General features: G+C 53.1%; 5 protein-coding genes across 5 annotated transcripts; 2 read left to right on the plus strand and 3 right to left on the minus strand.

The window, feature by feature from the left end:
• Nucleotides 1-81: 81 nt before the first annotated feature.
• On the plus strand, nucleotides 82-2,603 carry GCG54_00004589 (Molybdenum cofactor sulfurase; the record flags this gene model as incomplete). The annotated part of the gene is made up of 3 exons (XM_045404636.1): nucleotides 82-157; nucleotides 226-565; nucleotides 743-2,603. 3 exons carry the CDS (start codon nucleotides 82-84, stop codon nucleotides 2,601-2,603), a joined length of 2,277 nt encoding a protein of 758 aa, XP_045262579.1.
• A 3,527-nt stretch (nucleotides 2,604-6,130) lies between these two features.
• Nucleotides 6,131-6,451, minus strand: GCG54_00004590 (uncharacterized protein; the record flags this gene model as incomplete). Its single annotated transcript, XM_045404637.1, has 3 exons — nucleotides 6,131-6,161; nucleotides 6,212-6,333; nucleotides 6,395-6,451. The coding sequence occupies 3 exons, from the start codon at nucleotides 6,449-6,451 to the stop codon at nucleotides 6,131-6,133; spliced, it is 210 nt and encodes a 69-aa protein (XP_045262580.1).
• Nucleotides 6,452-8,797: 2,346 nt separating this feature from the next.
• Nucleotides 8,798-9,622, minus strand: GCG54_00004591 (uncharacterized protein; the record flags this gene model as incomplete). Its single annotated transcript, XM_045404638.1, has 3 exons — nucleotides 8,798-8,955; nucleotides 9,012-9,314; nucleotides 9,472-9,622. 3 exons carry the CDS (start codon nucleotides 9,620-9,622, stop codon nucleotides 8,798-8,800), a joined length of 612 nt encoding a protein of 203 aa, XP_045262581.1.
• Nucleotides 9,623-14,731: 5,109 nt separating this feature from the next.
• Nucleotides 14,732-15,586, plus strand: GCG54_00004592 (uncharacterized protein; the record flags this gene model as incomplete). Its single annotated transcript, XM_045404639.1, has 1 exon — nucleotides 14,732-15,586. The coding sequence occupies one exon, from the start codon at nucleotides 14,732-14,734 to the stop codon at nucleotides 15,584-15,586; it is 855 nt and encodes a 284-aa protein (XP_045262582.1).
• Nucleotides 15,587-16,322: 736 nt separating this feature from the next.
• GCG54_00004594 (putative endoplasmic reticulum membrane protein C16E8.02) lies at nucleotides 16,323-17,032 on the minus strand (the record flags this gene model as incomplete). The annotated part of the gene is made up of 3 exons (XM_045404640.1): nucleotides 16,323-16,793; nucleotides 16,854-16,937; nucleotides 17,000-17,032. The coding sequence occupies 3 exons, from the start codon at nucleotides 17,030-17,032 to the stop codon at nucleotides 16,323-16,325; spliced, it is 588 nt and encodes a 195-aa protein (XP_045262583.1).
• Nucleotides 17,033-18,486: the final 1,454 nt, after the last annotated feature.

The raw sequence follows: 18,486 nt of genomic DNA on the forward strand, positions 1-18,486 counted from the left end.
TTCATCCTTCCGCGTTCAAGGAAATCCGCGACTGCATCGTTTGGAGAGCACCGCTCTACCGTTGTTCTCCTCTACTCAGTCATGGCTGATGTCGAGGCGAAAGGATACAACCCTCGTGTGGAGGGGTTTCGGGATAGAGAGTACCCCATGTTGAAAGGTAGTCTCCAGTCTCCGCCAATGGTGTTGAGTCCACACAACTCCAGTGTTGTTGACCACCCCTCACAGACTCTATATATCTTGACCATGCAGGCACAACTCTCTACTCAAAGTCCCTCATGGATAGGTTCTCTGCCGACATGATGTCGAATCTATTTGGAAATCCACATTCAGCTTCGTCGCCTTCTCAGCACACGACATCCAGAATCGAAGATGTCCGTTTACGACTCTTGAGATTCTTCAACGCCGACCCATCAGAGTTCGACCTGGTCTTTGTGGCAAACGCTACAGCTGGTATTAAACTTGTTGCTGATGCATTTCGCGCTTCACCGGACGGCTTCTTCTTCGCTTATCATGAAGCGTGCCATACCAGCATAGTCGGAGTCCGCGAGGAAGCACGCGATAGCGAGTGCGTCAATGACTCTCAAGTCCAAGAATGGATATCGGGGCAAGTCCCATCTCCTAAACTCAACCAAACTGAATCAGACGTACTCTTCGCATATACAGCCCAGTCTCACATGGACGGTTGTCGATACCCCCTAAGCTGGCCAGCACTTCTTAGACAGACGGCTGAACCACCCCGCAGCCGTCTTTATTCTCTTCTGGATGCCGCCTCATTAGCTTCTACTTCCCCTTTGGATCTCAGTGATGCAACAACCGCACCAGATTTCACTGTTCTCAGTCTTTACAAGATATTTGGCTTCCCAGACCTTGGAGCCCTCATCATCAGAAAACAAGCAGAATCGGTGTTCGACAGTAGGCGTTATTTTGGCGGCGGCACCGTCGACATGGTCATCTGCGGCAGAGAACGGTGGCATTCGCCAAAGACCACATTTTTGCACGAGCGACTTGAAGACGGCACATTACCATTTCACAGTATTATTGCGCTTGATGCTGCGCTTGATGCACATGCTGACCTATTCGGAACTATGGCTTGTGTGGCATCGCACACGGCGTTTCTCAGGCGGCGTCTTCACCAGGGCCTGACCGCTCTCACCCACGGCAACGGAGCGCCTATCTGTACCGTCTACTCGCAACGTACCACGGACGACGCGGCATCTGACGGATCGGGTCCACTCGTCGCATTCAACCTCCGCAATTCGGCTGGTGCTTGGGTTAGCCTCCATGAGTTTGAAAAGTTGGCAACGCTGAAAAGCTTGCATGTTCGGACTGGGGGTGTCTGCAGTCCTGGAGGTGTAGCATCAGTACTTGGCTTGAAACCCTGGGAGATGCGGAGGAACTTTTCTGCTGGTTTTCGATGTGGAACAGACGAAGACATCGTTTCTGGAAAACCGACAGGTATCATTCGCGCAAGCCTTGGCGCTATGAGCACCATATCCGATGTGGACTTCCTCGTTGGTTTCATCCACGAGTTCTATCGAGAAGATGCCATGCTCGTCGACGTGAAACCAGGTATCTCCATACCCGGCAAGATCCAGGTACAGGACATCAATATTTACCCTATCAAGAGCTGCGGAGGCTACTCCGTACCTCGGGGCGATGCATGGGAGGTGAAACCCGAGGGCTTAGCTTGGGACAGAGAATGGTGCCTCGTGCATCAAGGATCTGGACAAGTTCTCAGTCAGAAACGATATCCGAAGATGGCCTTGATAAAGCCCTCCCTTGACTTCAAGAGCGGAGACTTGTGCGTCTCCTTCAGCGGCAAAAGGGCCTTTCACGCACCCGATGAGATTCGGATACCCCTTTCCGCAGATCCGACCCAGTTCGACTCAAAAGTTTCGTCTCGTGGAAGATCTTCCCGTGTCTGTGGCGACAACATCACGCCCCAGATCTACAATTCTGACGCCATCAACGGTTTCTTCAGCGACGCTCTTGGTGTTCCTTGTGTATTAGCACGATTCCCAGCGGGTGGACAAGGTCCCGCTATGCGTCACGCCAAAGCAAAACCCCAGAAGCATCAACAAATCAGAACAACAGCGGCCAGAGTATGCCCAGGAGCCTTCCCAGAGTTGCCGTCTCCACCAGATTCGGACTCTGAGCAGCCATCAGGCAAGATTCTTCTCTCCAACGAAAGCCCCATCCTCCTTATCAACACCGTGAGTCTGCGCGCCCTGAATGATGAAATCGAGGCCAGCGGCGGGGAACCAGTACCGTCGGCGGCGTTTCGTGCCAATGTTGTCATTGGCCCAAATTCGGATTCAAAGGATCTAGCATGGGCGGAGGACACCTGGACGACTCTGTCAATAGGAAAGAACGAGTTCAAGCTCATGGGTTCCTGCCGGCGATGCCAGATGGTTTGTGTGGACCAGGAGAGCGGTGAGAGGCATGAAGAACCATTCGTGACTCTGGCGAAGATTCGAAGATTTGACGGAAAAGTCTACTTCGGCACGCACATGGGTTATGACCCCGGCCCGGATACGTTGAGGCCAGCCACGTATCCCACCATTCGGGTTGGTGACACCGTTGAGGTTGATCGCAAGTCGTGATACCCTCTAGTTACTTCTTTCACGCGAGAGCATGACTAATAGCATAAGAATAAGATGGCATTCAATAGCGCACCGAATATGACAAAACGTAGTCCTTCCACACCGTGGCGTGAGCTATGATGTATTTACTTCAATAGAGGAAAAGTGGTCTTCTGAAGTGATTATTGAGTTCAGCAGTTTCTGGCGCCACCCGCGTACTTACACAGTGCATTTATGAATCTGCGCGCGGTTTTCTCACCGCCGCGACCGTGCGCGTTATCGGAAGGACGCGACTTAGATAGCCAAGGCAATCAATTAAACCTTAGTCTGCCGCCTTACCATGTACGTAAGCAAGCCCACCTCGCACGTCTTCCTATCCTAAACTCCACTCACGTCCCTCACCACCCGCAGGCTTTCTTTTCTTCTTCTCCCACTCTTGGCCACACGACATGACCACCGTCACATTCAGGTTCGCCTTCGGACCCATTGTCCAGAACACCTCAGGCAATCAGGCGCCGTTCTGCGATATGTCCTCCACCACTTCGGCCCAACCTTGGGCCTGAAATAGCTCGTTCCCCTCCGCCATATTTCTCGCCTTCCCCTCTTCTTCCATCTCCTTGTGATCCAGCAGTTACTCCGACGTGGTCGTTAACGTCATGCTTCCGCTCAACATGATCTCTTGGCACAATTTCCTCTCCTTTGGTCTACCTCTGGCTTCCACTGAGGACGAGATTTCAAAGACCCGTAGCCGCGCAACCCCTTGAGGTGTCATCGAGGGCTACCCCTCTCCTACCAGCAACGCTGGACCGGCTCCCTGGGTGACTGAGACAGTCTCTGGGGACAAGATCATGCTGTGCTTCTTATAAAGCGGAATACCACGATGTTCTGCTAGACAGCGACCTCCCAGCCCAACCTCTACAAGGTATGTCAAACACATCCCTTGCAAACATGCTACGAAAAGCCGTCAGCTAACAATGTTTGGTCAGTTAGACCGCCGTAGTTGACTATGGCGGTAAGCCATAGCCGGAACGCCGCTTGGCGCCGAAGTCCAATGTGATCAGATAAGCCCTTCGTCACAAGGTCCCCCGAAACAATTCAACAATGCTTGGGCGAAGAATCACAGAGGCTGTAGTCTCGTTTCAAAGGGCCTGGAATTGCCCAATACACTGGACTTGCCGCTCCGGCGAAGTTAACTCTTCCCGGTGGGCTTGTCCTGGGCAGGACGTTAAAAGGCCCACGGCGTTGCAAGGAAGCTACAACGAGCGGCAAGATTCCCATTCAGCATCTTTGATGGGCATTACGGTTACGATTCTCGCTACGGAGTCACATGTGGTAGGCAAGCTGACTATCTGCCCAAGTGATGATGCTAACAATCACAACAGTAACGATCTCTAGACTTGTGATGTCTCCAAGCCTGGGCAACCAAAACGAACGACTGCATCTCATTCATTCAGCAATTAGAGCCTCGGAAAATTTACCTAATTCTGATGAACCGCGACGATAATGATTCATTTGTCTCCATCTTCGGCATTCTCGGGTCTTTCTTTTTGGCCGACTCCGGCGCTGGGTAGTACGTTCATTCTCGGGTTGCTGTGTGCTAGTGAGGCATGCTAATTAATATTTAAGGACAGGGTTCGGAAAAGCAAAACCAAAAAAACAGCTTCTCGGCTGTGTCTTTGGTCCTGAGCATGACTCGAAAAGGCTCAAATGGATTCTCCTGAGCATGAATTAAAAAGGCTCCAATCGATTGTCCTGGGCAGGACGTAAAACTGCCTTGGTCTGCCATGCCATGCCTTGCCATGCCATGCCGGATCAACTGGATGTTCGACGCGGGAGCCTTCTGAGTGCTCCTGTCACATCTCGTGGCTAGAAAGATGGATTCCCTTTCTAGCCTTGTCTCACGACTTTTGGGCGGGCACTTTCGCCGCCGTCCAACTGTCTGTTGTGCGGACGATTGGTTACCGACAATCCTCCGCTCTCGACATTTGGCCACGCTCGTTCTCCAACGATCGGCCACCATTGGCCCGCAGACTCATTTCATCATTACCACTGATGGTTGCTCTGGCTTTGCCAAAGAAGAGCTTCGACCCTGCGTTGGCCCCTTGATCAATGATCACAACAAGATCTGCACATATGGATGTCTCCTCATTTTCGGAGTCGAGGCGTGATATCTGCCATCTTCGTTGAGATCGGCCATCATTGATCCTGATCTCTGATCATTACTGTGTGAAAACTACTGTGTTAACAAAACTGGGTAACTCTGCGTTCAACTTCCTGGAGACCGCATCGCGTTTTTTGACGTTGCGGGGCACATATTGACGCGGAAACCGCTGTAACTGCTGTGGTTGGCTGTTGAAAAGATCAAGTGACACAACCGCTGTCGTGGATTGACAGACGGGGGCAGGATTCAATCTAATGTTGGTCCTGTCCACGTGCCATCCAGGCGGGATCCTTTCTGAAGGAGACAAGCGCGATAGTAAGGGCCTTCTTTGCACCGTCTTAGCAAGGCTACTTTGCTCCGGAGCCAGCATCTCGGACTAGGCCGAGGAGGATCTGCCCCACGAACCACGCCATCACTCAATTTTTGGGTGCCGAATACGTGGGGCTAACGTTTGGAATGGAAGCCGAGGGGCTTCATGGGTTTGGGCTGGTCGCGTCTCTCACACACGGTCATGTTTGTGACCGTTTCAAAAAACCCTATGCTTGATCACAGTGTCGGGGTTTGGTACAGTGGGCAAGAAATCGATAAGGGGGGCTGCAGGTGGGGGATTTCTGGGCAGGGAGAGATGCCTCATGATTCTCTATGCTTCAAGGTAGTCCTGTACAGCCGCAATTCAAACCTGACATTTGTCCCCAAACATGGCGTTCGCAACGTGAAGACTCTTGTTACTTTTGATGAAGAGCTATACTGGTAACCTGGAAGTAGGTGGCGCCCATTCGAATTACCTGCAAACAGCCAATGCCTTAGTCCGCCATGCCGATGACTTGTCTAAGTCTTGGGGCACGCTCGTTAACAAAGCATTTGGTTGGCGTCCATATCGACTTGGTCAGCAATTACCCTGCCGCAGGATGTCATACTTCAGCTTACTACCTCATATGGTCTATGATATTGCTGGAGAAGTGCAATAATCTGTACTTCTCACGATTCACTGCCGACAATGTTAAATACAAACCTGGTGCTACTATACCTCAAGGCTTCAACACCGTCAGAGACATGCTGAATATGTAGGCTCGAGCTTGGGTAAAGGCCTAGCGCAGTGTTATCTTTTCCTTTGGGAGTAGGCACAATGGTGAAAATCAGTGTTGTACGCGGCATTAAAACACTCCTTTTCACATTTCCTTCGTTAATTCTGATTGCAAAACACCACATTACGTCAAGCAAAGATCATCAATTGATGCAATGGTGAATAGTCCATTGTAGTAGCGTGTTGCTATGCTTAAACACAATCTCGTACCAACGCCATTATACCAGTACACTCACAGTCTCGAAGGACCGGATCATAACGCCTCCGTTGTTCCTATAATTGTACGACGGTCATAGATATTGCTTATTTCGGGGGGCTCGGGCCACGAGTCCAGCTAGTCCAGGTCAGCCTCCTGTTCGTTGCAGTAGGTTGTGGATATCATACTTCTGCCACATCTGGCCGATGAACCCAGGTGCCGGCTTAGAATCCGTCATTGATTGTCTGCGAGCTGCGGTGCCATCGTGACGCTTCTGTTCCACGAGGCCTTGGAAAAGGGTGCCTGAGCTCTGTGCGGGGTGCGAGTGTTAGCTACGTCATTTCAAGCACTCGGGATGAGGAGGCACGTACGCGTCTGCGGCCGGTGGTAGGGGAGACGGGGGCGTTGTTGGTCTTTCCGGAGTCCATGATGGCGGTGTTGTTGATGTTCGTGGTTGTTTAACTTGTTGCAACGTTCAGGTTGTGTGAATGTGTTGCTGATTTGTTCTGACCCGGCAGTGAAGAGAGGAGCGGCAGCATGAGGGTATATAAGCAACTGAGCTCTTCCTAAGCTCACCTAGCTCGACCTGCCAGAACAAAGTTCCCAGAGGTATCCTGTCTAGGGTATTCCAGACTCGTCTCCCTTCTCCACGGATGACTTCACCAATGAGGCCAGCGCCCACCCCTCTGACACAAGGGATGCGGGAAAGCTTGTCGATGCGCCGGTCAAGACGATGACGGCGTTTACTCGCTCGCTTCATCACCGGAGGTCTCCAGTAGCGCCCGCCGCACTTCTTTAGTTCAGGGGGGGTACGTATGTATACTTTTACGACGAATCCTAAAATCGGGTTGGTTACATCAAGCTACCCTGAATGTTTGTGTACGTAAAACACCCTTTCCCCTCTCCAAATCGTGCTCCCCGAAGGTGCTTATGCTGTCACTTTGTTGGAGCGGCCTCTGCCGTGTAAGCTCTGGCAGGTACCTCCTGCTGGTCCTCGCTTCTTCTCCTCTCGAGGTTTACCCCGCGCGGGAAGGCCATGCAAACCCAGGTTGGTGGTCTGATCACGTCCTGGGCCGAGATGGCCGGATAGCCAGTCAAACGCCGGCGATCTCAAGCAAAGGGGCCATGTTCCCAGTGTTTCTCCTCTCTATCTGTGCCAGACCAGAGAGCTGAAGGCAAGGGACGGGGACGGGGATCCCAGGCATGGATGGACAAGCAACATTAGAAAAAACACACGAGCGGACGAAACACTGGCAGCATTGTAGACAAAACCCTCGCGAATCATGAGTTGGACACGTGATGGTTTGTTCGATTGGGGCGATGATTGGCACATCCTGCAACATCGACACAGGCACGATAGGCAGCTGTGACGAAGGGTTTGCGGGCAAAAAGTAAGCAGCAGAGACATGCGTGGCAGGAGATTGGCCCAGGACGGGATGGGCAAATACGACGGCATGTTGCGTATGTACGGCTCATCCATCGTTGGCGTTCTTGGTACGCACGGCAAGGATCGTCCGCGGACGTGGGCAATAGTGTGGGGAGACCACCACCGCCGGAAGAGAGAAAGCGATAAGGGGGGGCGCAGCGCCGGCCGATAACGCGGGGAGCTCGACCGGCGCGCCGCCAACAGCCAGGCTGCATTAAGGGTCCCCTGTCCCCAGTAGACCCATACGTCGGTGTGCTCCTTGGGATCGGGGGACTTCATCGTACGCTACGGCTGCAGAGAGGATGTCATTGTCGTATGCAGGGGTCGCTTCGATCGAAGCTTCCGGCATTGTCGACGGCGTCAGGAGGATGAACTGTCGATTGTCTGGTCTGATGGATGATGTAGACGGGCCCGCCGTGCCCGCTAAGCTAAACATCTCAGATAGACGCGGTGGCGGCAGGGCGGGTTTGCGATCGTCTCTTAGTCGTGTGTTCTCTGCAGTGTTTAATCTGGACCCCCCTTGGTAAGTGGCTGGCTGGCCGGCCGCGTCGATCGGGAAAGGAGAATCACGTGACCCGATGATGGAGCTCCAGAGATCGGGATCCACTCCGTCCGCCGACGTTCATCTTACCATCGTCATTCATTCCAAAGGCCGCCCATCACTGCCAGATCGGACGCAGCCACAAAGATCGACAAGAGACAGGTCTGGAACGTGAAGGACCATGAAACCTGGAAAGCTGAGTTTGAGAGGTAATATCATGTCCCAGTTTCCCGGATCTAACCATCCTGGTCTGCGAGACTGTTTAGCTTCTGCCATTGCACAAACCATCCATCAACCGCAAACTTCCATTCACATTCAAGTACAGGACAAAGGCAAGTGTTTTATAGCAAGGATTGACTGTTTATTGATTGTCTAGAGCTGAGTCTAGGGGGACAAGAAGAAGAGAAGGTTTCGGTTGTAAGAAATGATTAAAAAAGACAATTCCAGATTATAAGCAAGGCGAGAAAAGGGAGCCACTGGGACTCGCGCTATTGTGCCCGCAACAAAGTTGAAAGTCCCCAAGATGATGAATGATCCACACCGCTGAACGCTCCCAGGAATAAGTAATCTTCGAAAGTCTTCGGAAACTTTTGATATCAAATCAGAGCCGCGTTATCGGAAGGTTGAGGTATGATCGTGTAAGTCTGAGAAAGCCGAGCCCTCGATCCCAAAGGAACTGGAGAGGGAGGGATGCTTTATCAGCCAGGCCAAGAACTCTTCATGGGTTTCGTGCGCAAAAGTGCCGACGCTGTCGACTGCAAGATGGCCTGCCCGAACCGAGTTCCTAGCTGTAACGGAGCTCTCAGCTTAGAGGCCGATGCCACCGCCGAGGAGACCACCGAGACCGCCGAGGCCGCCGAGGAGGCCAAGGAGGCCGGTGACGACGTTGATGAGGTTGGGGATAGCGGCGAGCAGGTTCTGGAGCGGTACAATGTTGGAGACGCCGCCGGTGGCACCGCCGAGGCCTGATTGACGTTGTTAAGGTTGATTCAAGCGAAGCTAGGAGAGGATATTGACTTACTACCAAGGTTGGACAGGAGACCGGTAGGGTTGAGAAGGGGTGTGAGGGTGCCCTGGAGGCTACCGAGGCCGTTCTGAATAGAGCCGAGCTGTCCGGCGCTGAGTCCGCCGCCCAAAAGGCCGCCGGTGGGCAGGTTGGAGGTAAGGAGAGTGAGGTTGCCAAGTTGGTACTGAAGGCTGGTGGCCAGGGCAAACACCTGCTCAGGAGTGAGGGTGGTGCCCACAGGGATGGCGGAGACAGGGTTGCCGGTGATGCCAGTGATGGCGGTCACCGGAGCCAGGGCATTGCCGGGAACACCCGCGCCTGCGAAGTATGTCAGTTTTGATGCCGAGGTTCATGTTAAGGGGGGCAAGCGCCTTACGAAGGGTCGCGACGGTGTTGAGGATGGTTTGGGAAAGAGTAGCAAAGGCACTAAAGGCATCCACAGCGTTGAGAATGCTGGTGATGACGGCGATTTGACCCAGGTTGCCAAGGCCAGTGCCGCCGGTGATACCGGCGAGCGCGGGGACCAGGTTGACGGCACGGGGCTCGATCTCGCGCTTCTCGACAGCGACAGGGTTGGCGATGGCAGCAGCGCCGAAGAGAGCGAGAGTGACGACGGAGGCCTTCATTTTGATGGGTGGGAGGGGTTTGAAGAAGTGGTTTGCTTGAAGCGTGAAAGAGAAGTGTTCCGAAGACTTGAGAGATGAGAGAAGAAGCGGCTGACTATCCTGTAGTTGAAGCTGTGTGATGATGAGAGAGGATATTCCAACCCAGAAGGTGGAAGATGAGGCCTTTTATAATTCATCCAGCTCACGATTCTCCTCGTTGAAGCTCCCCTCATCCAATTGCCCACCTCGCATGTCGTCGACTCTGGCTTTCCGTCTTCGTCGTCCTGTCCCTCGTCTCGCCCCCTCGACGCCAAGGGAGCAAAGAATTCTGAACGTGGCCTTCACGCACATCCAGCCGCACAGCGTGTAAGACTCGTGAAGCCTCAGACGCATTTCCGAATGAGGTACATCACAACACACACTTGCAACTCCACGCGAAGTCATCCTCACCCTCAACATCGGACCAAGTTGCCGGCCGGTGGACCCTCGCGACCCTGAAGCTAGGGCTAGGCTGTAGCCAAGAAGGTCTAGGGAGGGCGGGAGTCTCAACCCATGCGCCTTTGACAGCTCCTTCCGCGAAACTCGACCAATGGACGTTTGGTGTTGATGGCCGCCCGCTGCCTCATCCGTCCATCGTGTCTCTGATGGATAACTCAAAAGTGAGACACCATCTACGTGGTGGAGGGACGCAACATCTTGTCTCTTGGGCAGCTCATTGGCCGACCGCATCTCTGCGAACGGGAACAGGAATGGGAGCCACGGGGCTGATAATTTCCGCCCAGCCTCTACTCTCTGTGGGCAAGCGCGCATTTCCATATCCACCCGTGCCCCTCACTGAGACAGGACCGAACATCTCGGCCGAAGCTGTCGTGACGTTTGCGGGGAGATATTTCGTGATCAGAGTCAACCCATTCCGACTCCACCGTTGCTCCCGCCGCCGATCACCGGTAGAATTGCATACCACAGCTATTGAGTGATGTGATGTTGTGGTGTATGCCTGCAGCATCCGGCACCGTCGACAAAGCTGCCAAAGATCACCTAAAGATGATCGTTCAAACCTGCTTTTTCTGGAGAGTGTTTCTTCCTGACAACAAGGCTTTTTTCTGTTGAGCCTCTTGCTCAGTTGCCCCTCTTCTCTTCTTTGTACTCTTGGCCGCAGTATCTGCTTTCGTCCTGATGCCATCAAGAAAATCCTGATAGAGTAGGAGAATATTACATATGAAGTGAGGAAAACAATAAGTCTATTTTGTCTCAGCCCGGCCAGCCTCTGAGCCTCCACTTACCTCCTTTCCCGTTCTCCCTAACGGGAGCTTGCATTCCCACCTTGACCCGTTTGAGCCGCCCAAGCATAAGCGGCTTGAGCTGAAGGGAAAACGTGACAACTGACAGCTTTCTGAGGGATCGCAAGTCTCGCCAAAACCTGTCGAATCACGATGCGTGCCCGGGTCATATGGACGTCCTCAAGAATTCTGCCTTGGCAATGGACGGCCGCGGGCCGGCGCTGTCGCACATATTTCCCTCCCGTCCGGCCAACTTAACCGCGGGATATGTTGAGGAGCATTTCATCTCTCTAGCGGGACATGTCGCCATCGTAAAAAACGCAAGACATTGTGCGCAACGTGACCGGAATGGGATCCTCTGAGGCTGAGAAACATGACCGCCTTGGGCAGTTTACAGGCAATGTGGATGTTCGTTTTTTTGTTGGAGCCAAGGCAGCAGCAGTCTTTGTTAGCACCAGTCCAGATCTGGACTGTATCTAAGCCCAGGGACGTGAACGAGGGATTCTGACTACTGCTGGCGGCTGAATCAACATGTTCAGTTGCAAGCCGAGTGCGAATTTTTCCCGCCAAGATGTGGGAAATCCGGGATCAAGTTTTGTTACCACTCCGACTCAACACCAACCGATCCAGTTAGAGGCATCGTGAGAGGAATGGAATGGCATCTCCATGGCTTAGTCGCACGTCATGCCGAAGCGCCGCAGACAAAGACGATCTCGTCACACAACTCATCGGTGATGGGGAGAGACACTTTTGGCCCATACGTAGGTGGACTCAACAACTTCAGCCTGCCGCCGGTCCGCCAACAAGCGTCCGCCCCCGGACTCCAACGTCATTTCCGGTTCTGTCACACCGAGTCAGAAGGGTCCTCAGATCCAAAAGACATGCCAAGAGGGGATTTCGCCCTTACTTCGCAGCCAGACTGCCAATGCTGCGTCAGAAAGGCTCGTCACGTTGCATCTTTCTCTTGATCGAGGGCGTGAGCAATACCTCGAAGTTGAAACTTGCTCCCGGGCGAAGGGCGTCAGGCGGCTGGCTACTTGTCGAGCACAACACTTTTGAACCTTTTCAGGTCAAACCGGACCCTTCCATGTCGGCACATCATCACGGCCGAGCCAGAAATGCCAAGCAATGTGTAGGGAAGGTCTGAGCCTCCACCCTTACAGGCGAAGACTGCTACATTTCGTGATGGCTTTCGGAGCCGGGTCCAGGCCTCCAGAAAACGCCCACGGCCACGGGTCCGAGAGTTCCTGATAGGCCTTCCTTCGACGGGATTACGTGACGAGAAACAGAGACGCACGGTTCTTGTGGTAGCCACGTCCAAGAATGCCCATGTAAGCGGGATTTCTTCTCTTCTCCATGGCGCCGCTGCACTTGGTCAGACCAGTCTTGGCTCCGTCCCGCACAGCCTAGCCACTTCATCCAGTTACCGTGTGTCCAGCTATTACTTCTCGTGCCGTAGCTCGTGCCCAGACTGGCCAGACTGTTGATGCCGAAATCCCTCGTGTCTCCGCTGCACGTGGGCCCCGTCTTTGATCGCTCCGCTGCTCGCGGTAGGCTCCCTTGACAAGACACTTTGCGCGCTATGCGACGGTCCGCCCCTTCGAGCGCGGAGGTGGGCGGGTCCGCCTCCTGAGAATGTTCTGTTCGCGGCAGGCGGGCAGCTTTCTCCAACCTCAGGTCGAATGTCTCGACGGAACCACCAAAGAAACTGGCGAAGACAACCCTCTCGAACAAGCCTTCTCCATCATCCATCGTCATTCCGGGGCGAGGAAACTTCATTCCTTGCTCGAGCCAAGCAAAGTCGGTGATTGAGGGCGGCAAACATGAGCTGATTATTGGTGCGTGAACGATGATGGAAGACACTCAAGTCCGAAGCGGAGGAGAACCCATCTCATCCTAGAGGACTTCCTAATAAGGACGTCTTTCGGGACGGGTCGGTTGCCGAGCCCTGGGGTTTCGGCCGGAGGGATCTCCCTCCCGGGCTTCGATGGCGTGCCTGTATTATTCGTCTTTCTTGTCAAAGTTGCGAGGTTTGCCTTGGATGTTCTGGATGCGAGACAGGGGGACATCCAACTCTTCGGAGATGAACACTACGTTACCTGCGTCAGATGTCCTTTGTTCAGTCTTGTCAATGTCAACATTCCGGACGCCAGAAGATCTCCCTGGGCATCATCACAAAGAGATCGCAATAAGCCTGTGACTTTGCGACATCATGATTATCGTACGAGGATCTGCGAACTGCTCTTGCTAAACGTGTTGGAAATCTCGATGGTGTAATGATCGACCCAAACTGAGGAGACGAGGAAAGGTAAGCGAAGGTAGTAATGAGGAGCAGATACTGAAAGCACACGGAGACCTGGCCTCAAAACTTGAAGCTCCTGCCACTTTCCGGGATATTGCAAGCTTGCTGCTGTTGTTGGTGTTTGATGTTGCAACAATAATCATGTTTCCTATCACACGGGCACAGATACCCTACCTCTCTGTCATGAGGGACCATTCGAAGCCATATCAAGCTTATTAACTATGGCTCCTTCCCATGACCAAACTCGCATGGTGACAGACTAGGATATGCTTTGCCCGAGCTTGTCGTCGTTCCGGGGTGGTCTGCAAGTCTAATGTCTTGCTACTAGGCGAACAGTCGAGATTATATGTCGGCTTCACTGGATGCTTTAGAGAGTTTGGAAGGTCGGGGAGTGTTCATCTCAGATACATGGCACTCGACTGAAGTTGACTTGCTGATTTTGTAAACATCTATATTTCGATCTGAGAATCCGTAGGTTGTGGTTATGAGTGACTGCTAATCACGACACGTGCAGTATTTATGTCCCTGAAGCTTTCAAGGATCTAGAAGGGTTTACAACCTTGTGAAGGCAGTATGAATACGATTCAATTAGCCGAGAAAACTATGTTGGGTCGTAACAATGGTAATTTTATATTCACGGGAACTTTGAAAAAGATGAGTAAAGTGTAGAAAGGAAGAAATGCGCTCACGTTCTACACGAACCAGCGACACATAACGCTGAGCTTATGAAATTCATATTAAAAATGAATCGTAGAGCTGTCAAAATCGCACATCTATAAACCACTCGTCAAATATACTAAGTTGGAAGTTTTGACGCGTGTTATAGACTTTCATATTGATGTAATATAAGACCGAGTAGGTTGAATATTTGGGGTAGTAATCAAGGGGAATGCTCTTTTTAGAGTTGAAACCGTAAGGTACACATGATATGAAGCTGAATACAGATGGCCAGGAGACAAAAGCGTCTGGACATTGCGACAGAGACAGAATCTTCTCACATCAATAGTATCTGAATCTCAGACAAAGAAAATATATCTTTGCACCAAGGAGGCTCACAAGACCTTTGTTCATTGTTAGCTATCAACAAAGTTTTTTCGTAACCTCAAAGGATCAAATTACAATGTTGCGAATTTCTATCACACTCTTTAATAATCTGTACCGATACCTTGGGCAGCTTGAAACAAAAGAGAGGACCAACGCCGGCAAAAGAAACCCATAAAGATGTAATAAGACAACTAGGCTGGATTACGTTGTTTGGTAACAAGCTGATGTGTTTTCTCATTTCCCCCTTTGTCCGGAAAGCACCAGTCTCTGAAAGAGTAGAGAAGATGATGTTGATAAGTAGAAAAGACCTCAACAGCGACAGTTAACGAATTTCTTGTTTTCTTCAGAGACATATTTATCATACAACGCAAACACCGACATTAAGAGCACCGCAACCCAGTTGACCTCAAGAAACGAGAGACACCTTCGACTACCACACCCGCAGAACCAATCGTGACCAGTACCTACAGCAACAAAATAGAAATAATAACAACCGCCACCGCCATGTGCTACGGAATCATGTCATATTCATGCTCCCACAGCATCAAGAAACGCTTCACCTGCCGGGAAGTCCCCAAGGACGCACCGTGGAGCTGCCACGCCGTCATGACAACCCTCTGCGGCGCCCGTCCCGGGGAGCAATGCGACCAGATCCGCGCAGACAAGCACTTCAACGTCCCCCACAGCTGTCCCGACTGCCAGGCCGCCGACGAGTCTGGCGCTCTCCCGCACAGCCGCACCACCCACAACCGCTTCAAATCACAACTGGGGCCCGAGGGCCTGCGTGCCTCGCGCCTGCGCAAGGAGGCGGCGGACAAGAACAAGGAGGCTGAGCGCGCTGCGTACCGGGACAACCGCATCGCCGGGCAGATCGCCCGGCGAAATGCGACCGCTTACCTCGATCACCCGCCCATGCAGATGCCGTCTGTCGTTAGTGTTCCGCTGGGTAATCGGGCAATGAGCCAGGAACCGTCGTATGGTGCGCTTCGGCCGGGTGCCCTCAGCCCTTTGCAAATCTTGCCGCCGGCCGTGGACAATGAGTATAACCCCGATGATGAATCCGTGAGCGTGAAACGACCCGACGTGGACCGGTATGGGTATGACCAGTACCGAAGGGACGAGCAACAGCAGAGCGAGCATAGCATCGACCCGCATGGAAGCTACAAATCTAGGTACGCATCGAGAGACTTGACTCCGAGCAGACCGGCTCCCTCAAGACCAAACAGGGCGAGACCTGACCCTCTTCGACTGCCCCCTCGTCCTCGTTCTTCGGATGACTATGTTCCATCGATTCCAATGTCGCCAGTGTCGCCGCTTGACGACGAGCCGAGTAGGCCTCGCCGCGGTCGGCGGGGCTAGAGGCCCACCCCCCTGAGGTCCTTCGGGTCGCTTCGCAAGACGCACAGCCAAAAGCTCGCAGGAAAGAGTCCAAAGAAACTGGCCCGGTTTCATGATCTCAAGAGGATTCTCAGCTCACCCACTCGCCCGAATGCTCGTACAGACTCCGTCATCTCGGAGTCCGAATCGATGGCTTGTCAAGATGCTCTGGCGGTGGAACGTGGGATGCCTTAGCTCACCTTAGCTGGGTACGATGACGGCCTGGGAAGACAAGTTGGTGAGTGAATGCTTCGTCCTGTTGAACTATGTACTCGCTTCGCGCATCTTTGCTGCAATTGACATAGACAGATAGAGCCTCCTTTCCCTGCCCAAATAGAACAATAACCGAAAACAAGCAACGCGCAAGGGTCCCGTGCAAACTCTTGTTGGCAAGTGTCATGACTCGACCAAGATACAGATCCAATGACTGACAATCTGTATACGCGTGAGCTCAAATTGGTATCTGATGAAAGTACTCCGTCCGGTGAAGTGATGGCGCCTGCCCGAATGCTTCCATGCGGCGGGTCCTGTGCCCGTTGATCTCTCTGTTCAACCACTGCTTCCCCTTGTAGCTTCGTTGCCCTATGTTTGCTGATACCTGTTGACAGGTGAGTGCGGCACTTGACGTCGGGCCGGCGTCTACAGTGCGATTTTTCAAAGAATTGCGTAATACTCGCATTGCCATCGTGAAGATTGTGCTGGCTGGCTTGCGTGTAAATTATTGGGCCTTGCCGTTCTTGGCCTCTCCATTGGCCTTGGAGGCCTTGAACTTGGCAATCTCCTTCTGGACGGCCTTGTCGACGCGTGCCTTCAGCTCCGCGCGGTAGCCCAGCTTGAAGAGAAACTCGAGCCAGACGAAGAGAGGGGCCAGGAAGACGGCCTGGATCAGATTATCCAACAAAGCAGGGGCACGGCCCTCAAAGGCGCCGTGTCCGATGAACTGGAAGATCCAGCAAACAACGTGGACGCCGATGGCGACCTTGTTGGTCAGGTCGGGGTTCTCAAGCCTGAAAGAGTTGCCAGCTGCAGTGGCGCCCAAGCAGATGGCGGCCAGCAGGGTACCGGCGACAGGCTCGAGGAGCACGTACAGTCCACCCCAGGTCAAGGCTGCAAGTGTTCCCAGGTTGAGATCTAGATTGGGGACTGTGAGCCAACTTGGAAGAGGAATGAGAGTTCCTGTGTTGGTGGCCTAAGAAAGATGAATAAGCTGGACTGCAAAGCCCCGAGTGTCAATGCATTAGTCACTTACGAGACAAAAACCCGAGAAAAGGATCATGGGCACGCATGCCATGTGAATGCCAATGTTGACAGTATTATGGTGGTATGCGCCATACTTTTTGACGAAATTAGCAGTGAACGGACGAGGAGACTTCAGAGACTAAGCTGTGGACTCACAAAGGTCAAGTGTTTTTCCAAGTCAAGAGACATGTTGGCGGTTTTGGAGATTGGATGATGTTGAGATCTAAGCCAAAGCGAGGCAAGTGATGGAAGCCGAGGATTGCTGCAGGACCTGAACGAGGCTGCAAGCAGGGTCGAGGCTCAGCCGCAGCAGAAGGGATGGTCGGGAGCGTGAGCAGATTAGATGGGCGGAGTGTGGTGCGACCCAGAAGCCAGTGTCGATCTCTGCCCTAGTTTCCAACAATGGGCGTGCTGTATGTTGCGACAGGTCGGGTTGGCGATGTCAAGGCCGTAGAGTAGGATGGAAAATGAAGGAATGCCGCGGTGTTCCGGACTGGTCAGGACAGGGTTGCAATGGTGTTCATATGCGTCCCACTCGCGCACAGCACGCCTGGAGGGTGAGTGCGCCGTACGGTGGAAGTGGAAGCCCGTGGGGCCGGCCGCTGGGCGCGTTTTTGCTTCCGTTCAGGGAGGTTGTAGGGGAAGGACCGCTGGGATCTAACTTCGAGGAGCCCAAAAGGCAGGTCGAAGGACCCCGGAGCCCAAGGCTAGCAGGTGACAAGGGCGATAGGAGCGGCTCCTGACTGGCGATTTGGGTGATCGAGTCCACTAAAAACCGCTAAACGTGCATGCAGCGAACATACGACCTGCCTCGCCCAATCTGATGCCGTGGATTTGTCGTGTGAGCGCGTTGGGGGGCTGGAGACGCTTTCGACCGGCTGCCCAGATTCAACGACGTGATACGGTTTTTGGAGGAGCGTAGAAATTGGCCGAGCAGACACAGGCCCAGACACAGACACTAAGGCAATTGACCCGAGGCACCTTGACCGCATAAGAAGCCGGCCAGCCCTCATCTCAACCACCACTCAAATTTAGTCTGGACGGCACAGGACGACTGACTTTAGGGTTGCGGTTTCTGCCGTCCGTGGCGCCACCCTGTCGCATTCCTTCGCCTCTCGCGGCGCGTACACCGTCATCTCAAACCAATCTTGCTATCGTGCATTCAGTCCTGAAATCTGACGTCTCACTCCATGCAGACTTTCCTTCATCCCGACTCTCATGCTTACCCCAATCATGGCTCATGGAGTAAGGGAGGTAAGGTATTGTACGCAGCAGGAGGAGACTGGGGGGGGCCACGAGCATGTCGCGTTAGCGTAGACGCGTTAAGTGCGCTATGTCAAAGTGTGGCTGGGGTAACGTGGCACATGCAGTCCTAGCATGAGCCACAGGCATGTGCGTGTGTGGCTTGACTCTACGCGCTGGGATGTGGCTACGCAAGGCCAGAAAATTAACGAGCCACATTTGGCAGCTGCACCTCAACTCAAGCCATCGTCTTCAGCCTCGTCTTGTGCAATCTTTCTCTCTTCAACCGTCGAGTCACCGACGACGGCGCATCACCTTCCCCCAACGGCGCGCAGTGGCACCTTCCATCAAAAATTTCCTGACAATTTGCGGTTCTCTTTCGTTCTCTAATATTGCGCTTG

The sequence above is a fragment of the Colletotrichum gloeosporioides genome (assembly GCF_011800055.1).
Source record: "Colletotrichum gloeosporioides strain Lc1 chromosome Unknown consensus_54, whole genome shotgun sequence".
Lineage (NCBI taxonomy): Eukaryota > Fungi > Ascomycota > Sordariomycetes > Glomerellales > Glomerellaceae > Colletotrichum > Colletotrichum gloeosporioides.